The sequence below is a fragment of the Lathamus discolor genome, chromosome 5, assembly GCF_037157495.1.
Source record: "Lathamus discolor isolate bLatDis1 chromosome 5, bLatDis1.hap1, whole genome shotgun sequence".
Taxonomy (NCBI): domain Eukaryota; kingdom Metazoa; phylum Chordata; class Aves; order Psittaciformes; family Psittacidae; genus Lathamus; species Lathamus discolor.
The window spans coordinates 111,650,404-111,664,359 of NC_088888.1; the positions used below are offsets into that span (position 1 = coordinate 111,650,404).

General features: G+C 59.1%; 1 protein-coding gene across 1 annotated transcript; it reads left to right on the forward strand.

Annotated features, from left to right (window-relative positions):
* The first annotated feature begins 3,416 nt into the window (after window positions 1-3,416).
* On the forward strand, window positions 3,417-12,689 carry KIF3C (kinesin family member 3C). The gene is made up of 8 exons (XM_065682013.1): window positions 3,417-4,888; window positions 8,710-8,811; window positions 8,902-9,024; window positions 9,129-9,247; window positions 10,486-10,602; window positions 10,732-10,840; window positions 11,339-11,514; window positions 12,396-12,689. Exons 1-8 carry the CDS (start codon window positions 3,476-3,478, stop codon window positions 12,487-12,489), a joined length of 2,253 nt encoding a protein of 750 aa, XP_065538085.1. The 5' UTR covers window positions 3,417-3,475; the 3' UTR covers window positions 12,490-12,689.
* The last annotated feature ends 1,267 nt before the right edge of the window (window positions 12,690-13,956 follow it).

Here is a 13,956-nt window from a genome sequence, read left to right on the forward strand (position 1 = left end):
CCCCACCTTGTCCCACCGTGGTCCAGGAGACCTGGCATGGGAAGGTCAGGGTGTGAAGCAGCACAGTGAAAAAACCAAAGGGAAACTGCCCACAGTGCCCGTCCACTCAGCACTCGGGGGCTGGCGACCACTGGCAGGCAGGATGGGGCAAGGTGCTGGGTGGCAGTGGTGGTACAATGTGCAAGGTACAATGTGTCCCAAAGACAGCTGTGGTATCCCACAGATGGCCAAAGCATCCCATGGTTATCAGTGTCCCTGTGGTGGCTGCAGTGTCTGCACTGGTGACCACAGTGGCCCAGGAATCGCCATAACATTGCGGAGTCAGCCACAGTGCCCCAGCATGGCTGCAGTGTCCCTGGAGTGACCACAGTGGCTGCAGTCTTCGAGAGATGACTGTGCTGTCCCAGGAACAGCCTTGGTGGCCCAGGTCTGGCAGTGGTGTCTCAGGGGTGGCCATGGTGCTGGGGACATTTTGGGGATGGGGTCAGGGCTTGAATGGCACCCCACCATTGTGTGGCAACTGGACCATGTACCTTGTCCCGGCCAGCCCAGTGTCACCCCTGGGATGCTCAGCCCTACCTTGGCCATGACACTGATGCTGGTGTGGTACCCACAGCAAAGAAGGGTGAGGGCAGCATCCCTGAGATGCCATAGAAATCATCAAACCCTGGAGCCTGATGGGAGTGGGGCAGTGCACCCCTCACTCTGCACAGGGACATGCTAGGGGGACCAGTGGGGCCTGAGTCACTGCACAGCTCCCTCCACCCAGGGACTCACCCCGCAGCCCACCTTGTGACTCAGGGTCTCCTAATAACTCCCCTCCCCAAGGGCACTCAGCAACCCATGCACCATCCCACATCGGTCATGTCACCGGGACCCCCACCCAGCAAGGGCTGCCCTGGGGTCCCCCAGCCCACATCCCCACTTTGCACATGGGTGGGATAAAAGCAGTGGTGGGGTTCCCTGGGGCCACACTGTGGTCCCCATACACACTGTATCCCACGTGGAGCAAAGGGTGGGAGGCTCTGCCCCCGCTGCTCTGGGGGCTGCTGCGGGGGGGGGGGGGGGGGTGGCCCCAAGCCTCATAGTGCCCCTGGCCATGTACACGGGGCTGGCTCGAGAGGGGCACAGTAAGGGTCCACTGTCCCCAGCACCCCGGAGACAGCCTCGGGCTGCTCTAGAGGTCAGCCGCGAGGCCGGTCCAGAGGCCACTAGCCAGCAGCAGTGTGCACTGTGCTCCGGTGCTGACACCTGTGGGCAAGGGGCCGTCCCTGCATGGCACCCTGCACGGCCCGGCACCCAGCCTGAATGGCACCGTGTCCTTCATGTCATTCTGCCCCTACATGTCACCCCGTCACTATGTCACCATGTCCTGACAGGTCAGCCCAACCTGCCATGTCATGCTGTCACTACCTGTCACTCCTTCCCGCTCCTGACATGTTACCCTGTCCTTCTGTACCTTTGCCCTTACCTCATGCCCTGCTTAAATATCACCCCCTTCCTATGGGTCAGCTGACCCCTACCTGTCACCCCAGACTGGTCTGTGGAAGATTTGGGGTTGGGGGCTTCTCTGGGAGCAGGGCTATGTGCTCTTGAACCTGTCTGCCTTGAGGACTCTCATGCCACAGGCAGAACCAAGCAGCACTGGGGTCCTTGTCCCATGGTAAGGCCACTTCCCCTCCATCGCCCCTCCACTACCCTCCACCCTCCCCACCATCTCCATCACCTCCACTAAGGCCTCCATCCCCCCCTTGCGTCATCCCTTCCATTCTTCCACTCTCTCTCCATTACTGCTGCATCCCCCCTTTAATTCCCCTCCATCATACCTCCACTGAAGCTTCTACCTGCTTCCATCCCCTCTCCATCCCTTCTACATCCCCCTCCACCATGCCCGTCATCTTCTCCCCACCCCCCTGCGTTCCCCCTCCATTGTCCCTTGTCCCACTTCCATCTCCCCTCCAGCCCTGCTGCATCCCCCTGCTACCCCCCTCCACTGTGCCCTGCTTTTGTCCCCTGGTCCCTTTCCATCACTGTGGCTGTGCCTTCAGCGAGGTGACCGTGCCCTGCCCCTCAAAGCTCCTCTGGGAGTCAGAGGACTTGGATTGCACCAGACAGCCCTGCCTATGGCAGCAAATACCCTAATTAATTAATTATGGGATAATCTCTGGTTCCGGGGAACGGGTGGCTGCTGGGACTCGATTAACCACAAGAATGTTTAATCTTCTTCTGAAGCCCCAGCTGCCTCTCCCATAGGGTGCTGGGGATTATTCCCACTCGGCTGCAAGGAAGGGACAGGACTGGGGTCCAGGACCTGGAGGCTTGGGGTGAGGGGCACACACGGCCTGGGGCAGCTCGAGGACCCCAAAGCACCACCAGGGTGGCTGGTGAGGGTGACGCAGCCCTGGCCTCACAGGAGATGGGCAGGGAGAGATATCCCTGTTCCAGCTGCTGGGCTCAAGGGAAGAGCTTTGTCCCTTTGCTAGGCTGCTGCCCTTCGCTGCTTCTATCCTCCACCCTGCAGCCAGCATCCCAGCCCTGCACCCCATATCATGTACCCTGCATCCTACAGCCCAGTCCTGAATCTGTATCCCACATCATGTCCCCTCCATCTTGCATCATCAAATGGTTTGGGTCGGAAAGGACCTTAAAGATCATCTTGTCTGACCCATTCCAGCCCTGTATCCTTCATCTCACATCCCAATCTTGCATTCTGCATTCTGCATCCCACATCCTGCACCCTGCATCCCAATCCTGCATCCTGCATCCTTCATCACACATCCTGTACCCTGCATCCCGCCTCCCAGCCCTGCATTCTGCATTCTGGCCTTGCATCCCAATCCTTTATCCCAATTGTAAATCCCATATCCTGCATCCCAGCTTTGCATCCCACATTCCAACCCTGCATTCTTTATCCCACACCCTGCACCCTGCATCCCAGTCCTGCACCCTGCACCCCTCATCACACATCCTGCATCCTGCGCCCTGCGTCCCAGTCTCGCATCCTGCATCCCAATCCTGTATCCTTCTCTCAACATCCTGCACCCTGCACCCCAGGCTTGCATCCCAGTCCTGCATCCCACATTCCAATCCCGCCCCCGCCCCTCTCCCGCCCCGCGCTGGAGCAGCACAAAGGCCGGACTACAGCTCCCGGCGTGCCCGGGCCGCGGTGCGGGGGGAGCCGGGGCCGCGCACCCTCCCGCCCGTGTCCTGCCCGTGCGTGTGCGTGTGCGCGGCCGGCAGCGAATCAGCCGCTCCGCCCGGCCCCGCCCGGCCCCGCACACGGGCGGTCGCAGCGGCCGCGCTGCCATGAGCGAGCGCCCGGCGGGGCTGCCCCGCCGCCCCCCGGCTCCCGCCGCCCCCCGCCCGCCGGTCCCGGCCCCAGCCCCGGCCTGGGCGATGCTGCGGGGACGGCGCGGCTGAGCCCCGCTCCACCGCCGCCGCCGCCGCCGCCGCCGCCGCCCCGCCCGCCGCCGCCATGGCCGGTAAGCCCCGCAGCGGCTGCGAGGCGCTGAAGGTGGTGGCCCGGTGCCGCCCGATGAGCAGGAAGGAGGAGGCGGCGGGCTACGAGCGCGTCCTGGAGCTGGATGTGAAGCTGGGGCAGGTGAGCATCCGGAACCCCCGCGCGTCCCCCGGGGAGCTGCCCAAGACCTTCACCTTCGACGCTGTCTACGACGCCAGCTCCAAGCAGGCAGACCTCTACGACGAGACGGTCCGGCCGCTCATAGACGCCGTGCTGCAGGGCTTCAATGGCACCGTCTTCGCCTATGGCCAGACGGGCACCGGCAAGACCTACACCATGCAGGGGGCCTGGGCGGAGCCCGAGAAGCGGGGCATCATCCCCAGCTCCTTTGAGCACATCTTCACCCACATCTCCCGCTCGCAGAACCAGCAGTACCTGGTGAGGGCCTCGTACCTGGAGATCTACCAGGAGGAGATCAGGGACCTCCTTGCCAAGGACCAGAGCAAGAAGCTGGAGCTGAAGGAGAACCCCGAGACGGGGGTGTACATCAAGGACCTCTCCTCCTTCGTCACCAAGAACGTGAAGGAGATTGAGCATGTGATGAACCTGGGGAGCCAGACACGGTCAGTAGGTAGCACCAACATGAACGAGCACAGCTCCCGCTCCCACGCCATCTTCCTCATCACCATCGAGTGCAGTGAGACGGGGCCGGATGGCGAGGAGCACATCCGTGTGGGCAAGCTCAACCTGGTGGACCTGGCTGGCAGCGAGCGCCAGAGCAAAATGGGGGCCCACGGAGAGCGCCCCAAGGAAGCATCCAAGATCAACCTCTCCCTCTCTGCCCTGGGCAATGTCATCTCCGCCCTCGTGGATGGCAGGAGCACACACATCCCCTACAGGGACTCCAAACTGACCCGCCTGCTGCAGGACTCCCTTGGGGGCAACGCCAAGACAATCATGGTGGCCACCTTAGGCCCAGCCTCTCACAGCTACGACGAGAGCCTCTCCACCCTCAGGTTCGCCAACAGGGCCAAGAACATCAAGAACAAGCCCCGGGTGAACGAGGACCCCAAAGACACCTTGCTGCGGGAGTTTCAGGAGGAGATTGTCCGGCTGAAAGCCCAGCTAGAGAAACGTGGCATGTTGGGGAAGAAGAGGAGAAGGAGCAGCCGGAAGAAGAAGGTGATGGATGGAGAAAGTGCTGCAGAGAACGAAGGGGAGGATGACAATGAGGACGGCCTGGAGAAGAACATGGAGAGCTACTTGAAGGAGCAGAAGGAGAGACTGGAAGAGGAGAAAGCCGCTATCCAGGATGACCACAGCCTGGTGAGCGAGGAGAAGCAAAAGCTGCTTCAGGAGAAGGAGAAGATGATTGAGGATCTGCGGAAGGAGCAGGAGGCCACGGAGCTACTGGCCACCAAGTACAAGGTACGTGTTGCCACGTGCTACTGTGAGCAATGCTGGGGGAAGACCTGCTTTGCCTCTAGCCCCTTATGGGGTGCCTGAGAGGCTTCCAGGCAGGGTGTCCAAGCAAGGTGGGCTCCCAGGCAAGGTGCCCAAGGGCAGCCCCATGCTCCTGTGTAGTGTTGGGCTGGAGTTGCCCTCAGACATGGAGCTGCATGGGGACTTTGTGTGGGAGCTCTGGGGGCTGTGGGGCAGGAAGGGCCATGGGGCAGTGGATCACTTTGCTGTGTTCAGCTCTTGTCCCTCTCAGCACAACAAAGCAGCTTGCAGCGGGGCGGGGGAGTGATGCTGCACATTTGTCCCTGGTGGCCCCAGGAATGCACCCAGGGCTGGGGCTGGGACCATGCACTGCCTGTCCCCTACCTGCCCCCCATGTCCATTACCACAGCTCCTGCCCCAGCTTGGGGACGCTGGGTGATGCGGAGCTGAGGGCAAGAGGGGCCGCAGCAGCCCCGGCCCAGCCCCAGTCCTGTGCTGGGGTCTGGGGCTGCCCCACTGCCCTTCCAGCCCTGCCCCCTCCCGGTGACCCTGGGGGTGTGAGCGCAGGGCTGGAGCAGTCATGGTGATGGAGAAGGACCCCCAGCACCCTGCCCCACCACGTCACTCTCCAGCACAGCCCCTCCATCACCACGGTGGGCCAGATGCGGTGGCTGGGCTGGGGACCAGCACAGAACCCTTCAGGCATGGACGTGCGTGGGGTTCTGGTCTCTGCTGAGGAATTCAGGGGCTAAGCAGGAGGATGCTCTTGTGCCCTCCTCCCTTGCCAAAGCCTTCTTTGTTGCAGCCTCAGGGATGCGCAGCCAGGCCGAAGGATGTGAGGCTGTGCTCAGGGATGCATGATCATGCCCAGGGATGCATGGGCGTGCTTGGATGCCTGCACAGACACCTGCAGGCTCACAATGGGACGTGCAGCGGGGACAGAGCCATGGGGGAGGACATGGGTCGCCTGCTGGCATTCTGTGTGTCCCATGCTGGGTATCCTGGTGGAGCAGGATGCTCGGCGTGGAGGGGGGGTCCCCGCGGCCAGTCCCTGCGCTGCCACCGTGGTGGAGTGGAGGTTGTCACTGGCAGCCATCCAGTGCGGTCTCCTCGTCCGGCACGGTGCAGCGAAGCTGGCTCGGGGCCACCGTGTGTCCTGTAACTGCTGAGTAACAAGGCAGGGCCGGAGGTGGGATGATGCTGCATCCTTTTTGGTGGCCTTCGGAACTGATGTGCAGGCCAGGACCCTCAACCCATGGGGGTACAGCACACTCACAGCAGTGACGTGTAGCCCCAGGGGGCAAAAATCACTCTGGAGCCAGTGATGGAGGGCAGAGACTGCTATGATACTCACCCCAGTAGGCACTGCCTGTGGCCAGGCAGGAGGCACCAGCTTGACAAGAGCCTTGTGTCCCACTCAAATGCTTAATAGCTTCATAGTGACTGTGGCAATGGCAGATGTAGTAAGTGGGGGAACACAGGGTGCCCCACACATGTGTGGGTGATGCAAGCTGGACCCTGTCTTGCTGTCACACTCATGGGCTCTCTGGCCCAGCCAGGGCCCAGCCCTACAGTCTGGCTGGGACATATTGGCAGCTTGGAGAGATGGGGGCCAGATGTGCACCTCAGCACCCAGATGTGCACCATGGCACCTAGGAGGATGGGCCGTGCCTGCAGCTGCTCAGGCCCCCTTGCCCGAGGCCTCTTCTGGGTGCTGAGACAGGGGTCAGTGGCCAGGAAAGTGCCAGGGAAGTCACTGAGTGACGGAAATGAGCTCCTGTGAGAGGCTTAGCATTCAGTCTGTCCCAGGCACTAAAGAAGATTGGGAATCAACTTCATTAAAAGGAATAAATGCTTTGGCAGGGGGGAAACAGCAGCGCTAAGAAAGCCCCTAATCCCATGCAAAGGTGGCAGCCTTCCCCATGGAGAGGCGTTACAGTGTGCTGCCCTGGCCAAGCATCATCCCCACGCACGCCTGGTCCCCTCCCTGCACCCCAGCAGGGTTTGGAGGTCACTCACCATCACAGGATGCAGTTAGAACCAAGACAAAGGAGGAGGAGGGGTGGGGGCCCTTTAATGCCTGGCCAATGGCACCCAACTGAAGGTGGCAGGGCCAGGAGGAAGGAGGAATCCCCATCACTGGAATCGAAGGGGCTGGATGGGCACCCATCTGAGGATGTGCCACATAGTTCTGAATGGCTGTGAGGGTGGTGGAAGGTGGGAGCTGGTGGTATGGACGTGGGGGTTGTCCCATGAGAGCTGGGGGCTGCTTGCACGTCCCTAAAGCTCCACACTGTGCACCCCCCCAGTCACCCCACATGGGGACTGGGGAAGGGAAAAAACAGGGGAAAAATAGGGAGAATAAGAGTATTGTCCCAGATAGCTGTTGGTGTGATCGAGGTCGCTGGTTTGTCCAAGCCCCCACCTCTGTGCCCAGGGCGGCAGCTGGGATATACAGCATCCCTGGGGAGAATTCTGCCCAAGGGTGTGTGTGGTGGCACCAGTGAACACCGTGTGTGCCCCCGCAGTGCTGGCATCTCCCATGGTGTGGTGTGGTGACACTCCCCCCTCGCAGGGCCTTGGCTATGTCAGTGGGGGTGTCCCAGGGGTCTGCATGTGGGGAAGAAGCTGTCGGTGCTGACGCTGTGTCTGGGACATGAATTTTTAAAGCCGTGTGTGGTGATTGGGTCCGTCCCTGCTCGTGTCCCTGAGGTGCAGCACTGGGGGCATGCATGTGTGCGCACAGGCTGCGTGTGTGTGGATGCATGTGCTGCATGTCAGCGCACCCCCATCGCACACATGTGCACACACGTCGCAGGAGGACACACGTGGGAGCCACACGTGGTGCGAGGCTGCTGTGGCAGCCCAGCAGGGCTCCCAGCCCCATGGTTTCCAGACAGGAGTGGCTGTGCACACGCATGTTGGATGTGTGCGTGTGTGTGTGTACAGGCACATGAGTGTGCATGCATGAGTGCAGTAATGTGTGCGTCCATGGAGTAAGGGGGAGCGCGCATGTGTGTGAGCACCAATGTCTGCATGCTTGGGCATGCTTGTAGCAGTGTGCATGCACATGTGTGTGTACATGTGCATGTGTGCAGGGGTTTGGCTGTGCACAGGCGTGTGTGTACATGGGTGTATGCACGTTACACCCATGGGTGTGTGTGTGCGTGAGCCCTTTTCCCCTTGGTAAAGCCGGCACGGGGGTGACAGGGTGGGATGGGATGGGATGGGGGAGTCAGGGTGGATACAGATTTGGCTGAGCCGTGGGAAGTGCTGCTGTGAGTGGTTTTCCTGCTGCATTTTCCTTGGGAAGTCCCAAGGGGCTTGAGGCAGAGCCCCCTGCCTGGCTTGGCACAGCTCGGCACGGCTTGGCACAGCTCAGCATGGTTTGGCATGGCTTGGCATGGTTCACACAGCTCAGCTGGAGATAGGAGGCCAGGGCTGGGGCCCCACTGCGGCAGCTGCCGCACATCCGTGGCGTCCCGCTGGCTCGCAGCTGTGCGGAAGGAAGTGGGACCCAAAACAGCCTGGGCTCAGAGCCAGCGGCCCCAGGCCACATCCCCATGGAGGGGGGCATGTCGCTTGCACCCCCAGCTAATGCACCCAGTGTTCAGCACCGGGCTCATGGTGTCTGTGTGCAGCCCCCTCCCCATCAGTGGAAACATGTGCGAAAGCCCCCACCCCCTGAAAGCAGGGGTGAGGACACAGTGCCCAGGACAGGGACCAGGGATGGGGGTCACCACCTGGCAAGGGGTGTGGGGTGGTAGAGCCGTGTTCTGACCCCCCATCCTCCTCTGCCCCCCCAGGCAATGGAGAGCAAGCTGCTCATCGGCGGCAGGACCATCGTGGACCACACTAATGAGCAGCAGAAGATGCTGGAACTGAAACGACAGGAGATAGCTGAGCAGGTAACGGCACTGGGGCCTGCAGGTGATGAGGGTGTCCTGGGGGGGGGCAGTTCCCCTTCCTGACTCTGAGTGTTTCCTCCTGTGCTGCAGAAACGCCGGGAGCGGGAGATGCAGCAGGAGATGCTGCTGCGGGACGAGGAGACCATGGAGCTGCGGGAGACTTACACCTCCCTGCAGCAGGAGGTGGAGATCAAAACCAAGAAGCTGAAGAAGGTGAGAGTGTGGTTGTTGGGGACGATCATCCCTCCAGCCGCCAGAGCCCTGGGGCTCACTGCAGGCCCCAAGCTGTGGGGCTGATGGTCTCTTCCTCTCCCCAGCTGTATGCCAAGCTGCAGGCTGTGAAGGCAGAGATCCAGGACCAGCACGACGAGTACATCCGTGTGCGGCAGGACCTGGAGGAGGCACAGAATGAGCAGACACGGGAGCTGAAGCTCAAGTAGGTGGTTGTGTGTCCCCTGCAGCCGTGCAGGTCAGAACTGGGGTGCAGAGGGCAGAGCTGGGGTATGCAGAGCAAAGCTTAGTTACGTAGAGCAGAGCTGGGGTGCATGGAGCAAAGCTGGGGTGCACAGAGCAGAACTGGGTTATGCAGAACAAAGCTGGAGTGCACAGAGCAGAGCCGGGGTGCGCAGCTGGAGAGAGCAATACGCCTGCTGACAGGGACATGTGAGCACTTCGTACCCCGTCAGCAGTAGCGGAAGGTGTAAAACGTATTTACACCTCTTGAGCTGGGTGAGTCACATGCAAGAGTATTAAAAACTTGCTGAGAAAGGTGAGAAACCACAAAATACAGAAGCAGAAATGCCAGTACAGCCGCAGTGCGGGCTGTGGGTGAGTTATGGGACCTGACAGTGCTAGCTGGAGGTGGGTGTCCCCTGGGGGCACCTGGAAACTGCTCCAGCCCCAGCACAGTCCTCAGAGGAAGAGCAGCTCAGGGGACTTCGGGGTGAGCCCCCGCCTTGCGGGAGCTTCTGGCACAACGGCGGCAAAGCCGTATTCCCTCCAGGAACCTCCAGCGGGAGATGCAGCTGCTGGGCTGCCACCCTCAGTGGATGTTTTCACTTCAGCAGTAACTGTATTCAGCATCTTCACAAAACCCCAGCCAGCCATATATCTTAAGCATCTTCAAGAGAAGATATTTTATAATTTTACTAGAAACAAACTTTCTCCTCGAATTTTGCTGCCTTTCTCTTTAGACATTACTCAGACTTTTTAAAAGCTGAGAACTCAATGGAGCAACTCAGCAGTGCAAAACAGTTTCCTGTAATTGTTTGATTTGCCCCCCAAAATATGGAAAAAATGATTCCCCTGGGGTTCATTTTGCATCACTGAGCTTTCCTTTATCATCTGGTCAGGCAGCAAGGAGCAGACGGGGGTTCCTGCTGGAGGAAGTCTTGCAGAGCTGCCTATGTCTTCTCTCCTCTCTGATGACTGTCTTCCTCTCTCCCCACTCTCCTGCCTGTCTTGCCTCTCTGTCCTATTGCCTCACCCTCTCAATTTCTATCCTGTTTCCATCTTCTCTACGTTTTCTCATTTCCCTGTGCTGTCTCCCTGTCTCCCTGACATCCCTTTCCTCTCCCTTTCTGACCTGCTTTTGGTCACTTGTCACATTAACTCCTTCCTCTCCTACTCCTTCCCCGTCTTTGCTCCCGCTCTGTCTATTGGCTGGTCACTCAGGTACTTGATCATCGAGAACTTCATCCCACCAGAGGAGAAAAACAAGATCATGAACCGCCTGTACTTTGATGGTGATGAAGACCAGTGGAAGTTCCAGCCACTCGTGCCCACCGGAGGGTACGTTCCTGTTCCTGTCCCCGACCCCTGCGCTGCCTCCTGCAGGCACAAGGCCTCTAACCATTTGGATGGGTTTTAGTAGGTATTTATGTTCTTTACTACATGTTCTTCTCTTAATTGATGTTTTAGAAACAGCAACCAAATGAAGAAGCGGCCTACCTCTGCAGTGGGGTACAAGAGACCCATCAGCCAATTTGCCCGTGTGGCCATGGCCATGGGATCTCATCCTCGATACCGGGTAAGTGAGGGAGCACTGCTGCGTGCCAGGGGGACAATAAGTCACTGGATAAATGTGATGAATGGATGGATGAATGGATGGGTGGACAGACAGATGAACAGTGGGAGAGAAAACGAAGTAAGCAAGCCCATCATGATTTGGGGTACATCAGTTCAAGCTCCTGGCTTTATTCACCCACTTGACAGGATCGGTGGCCATGCTTTCAGCTGGTCCATTTGCTGCTGGCTTGGCGGCCTAACAGCTCCTGCTGTTCGAAAGGACAGGGCCATTCAGCCTTACCTGCTGGTCTCAACCCCAGGGAAGACCAGGAAGAGCAGAGCCATGAGCCGGAACCCCAGTATGGAGCTTGACCTGTGGCTGTGGCAGCCAGAGGAGGGTCCCACTCCCTAGCGTGCTGGTCACCTTCTGTCAGTGGCATGGACTTGACAGAGCTGGTGCTGTGTTCAGCCATGCGGTGACTCCTTGTATTGGTTTTCCCTTTGCCCTGTCCTACTGCAGGCTGAGAATATCATGTTCTTGGAGCTGGACCTCTCCCCGCCAGCTATCTTTGAGTTTGAGCGGAGTAGGGACCCGGCAGAGCAGGACCCCCGGGCTCTGCACCTGGAGAGGCTGATGCACCTGGACAGCTTCCTGGAGCGGCCGGTGGCCTCCCGGGTGAGGAAGTCCCGTTCCTGGTGAGTGCTGCTGGGGACCAGGGGGGACTCATTTGTGCTGCGGTGCGGCCGGGATGCTCCATGTGGGCAGTGCTTGGGCTTAGGGCAGGCAGAGGAGTCGTGGCAGAGCTGCAATGCTGTTCCTTCTGGGGTTGAACCTGGCCATGAGCTGTTGGGGTGTGATCAGGTTTTAAAATATGGCTGACATTGTTTTGGTAACAGTTGTCGGATGCATATTAAAACAGGTGATATCGTTATATCCATCTCAGTACAGGAAAGTCATGCATCTGTTGGAGGCTGGTCCAGAGAAGGCCATAAAGATGCCCTGAGGGCTGGAGCACCTCTGCTATGGGGACAGGCTGAGAGAGCTGGGCTTGTTCAGCCTGGAGAAGGATCCAGGGAGACCGTAGAGCAGCTTCTAGCACCTAATGGGGCTGACAAGAAATATGGAGAGGGGCTTTTGACAAGGGCCTGTAGGGACAGGACAAGGGGAATGGCTTTAACCTGACAGAGGGGAGACTGAGATGAGCTCTTAGGCAGAAGTTCTTCCCTGTGAGGGTGGTGAGGCCCTGGCACAGGGTGCCCAGAGAATCTGTGGCTGCCCCATCTCTGGCAGTGTTCAAGGCCAGGTTGGACAGGGCTTGGAGCAACCTGGTCTAGTAGAAGGTGTCCCTTCGTGTGGCACGGGGTTGGAACTGGTCCCTTCCCACCCACACCGTTCCTGCGATTCTGATATACATGTATCTCAGATGGTGAGACACAAGGTATTGTCCTGCCCAGCATGTTAGGGGCATCCTTTAGTTCTTCCTGTATAGCAAATGACTGAGAAAGTGGATCTGGGGCAAAGTGGGAGGCAGGGGAAGGGGAAGGAGAAGGAAACTAGGTTTTCTCTGTCCATCCAGGTGCCAGACGCCGCGGTCACTGCCATCCTCAACCACTCATGTCTCCCTCACCTCCAGCTCCCCATGCGCCGCCACAACGCCAGCTCAGGAGTGACGTCCTGGACCCCTTGTCCCCTTGCACTGCCTTGCAGTGAGGACTGTGCCGCGCCGGCAGCCGAGGAGGGGGCCCCAGCCGGCAGCATCTCCACCAGTCCCAGTTCGTCTTTGTCTTCAGCTACTGTGTGTGCGCGTGTGTTAGTGAGATGCTCACGAACAGCCCTCCGGGGCGAGGGGAGCTGCCCCCTTCTGCCTTCTGCCCCCCTCCCCAATCTGGATCTGTCACTTTATTTATTTAACGTATTTATTTATGGAGTGGTTGATGCGCAGAGTCAGGAGGTGCGGTCGCACAGGAGGACATCCAAGGCTGGCAGTGGGCACCACACGGATACTCCTCAGGTACGCTCAGCTCCCAGCCCTCCCCACTAGAGGACAGGGCTGGGGACACCACCAGGGTGGGCAGTGCTGGTGTCCTGCTCACCATCGTGCTCCGCGGAGCAGGCAGGAGGGGGCAGAGGCCCCTCTCTGATGGCTGTGGCAGAAGGTGAGGCAGCCCTGGACTCTGGTGCTGTGTTTCCTTTGCTGGATCCCAGGGAATTTGGTGATTTCTACAATGATTTGGAGACTTCCAGAGGGACTCTCCAGCCTGCATCAACACCGGTGGCAGCAGTGACATTTCATTGACTTCTGGGCATGGGTGTCACTCCAGGAATGCCAGCTCCATCCACAGGGAGGGCTTGCAGATTAACAAAACCAAGTCAGTCCTGGTGGTGCCAGGACTTTGCTCACCTGTGCCGTGCTCTGGAGGTTGCTCTGGAGGTGGCTGGCCTTGTCGCATTCAGTTGCCGGACCCCTGGCTTGCTCCCATCTCTGACAAAGTGGGTGTTTAACTCCTAGCAGCAAGAACAGCAGATGGAAATCTCTGTCCATTTCTACCCACGCCTCCTCAAGACACACATCGTCTGGGGAGCGAGGCTGCCTACATGAAGCCAGTGGTGACAGTGTCCACCATCCTGGCAGCTAGAGGCAGTGAAGAAATGCAGGACAAGGCAGTGATGCCCAGAGGAGTGATGCCAACATCACTCTCGTCGGGCTGGGTAATGTGGAGGTCACCTTGTTGTTGGAAGAAATTTCCTGGTGTTGCATGGTTGTGGAGGGATGGATGTGAAACGGGTAATGCATAAGAGGGCAAGACATAACGCTGCTCTGGTGATCTGAAACCCATCCCTGGCAGTAGCACATGTGGGTGCTGGGACATCGTTCAGTGTCCCTGGGTCATTCAGCAATTCAGTTGAGGGAAGGCAGGTCCTTGTTGAAGACCGTTCCTGACAGTGCCAGGGCCAGCAGCTGTGGTTTCCCTGCGATGGCTTCCAGATGCGTGGAGGTGGGGGAGATCCGTTTGTTTGACAAGATGAGAAATGAATGAGGGAGCAAGACCCTGGTTCACATGGGAGGATGTGGGTCTTCACGGGGTATGTGCTGAGGCCAGGCCCTGGGATGGGGCTTTGAGCAACCTGGACTAGTG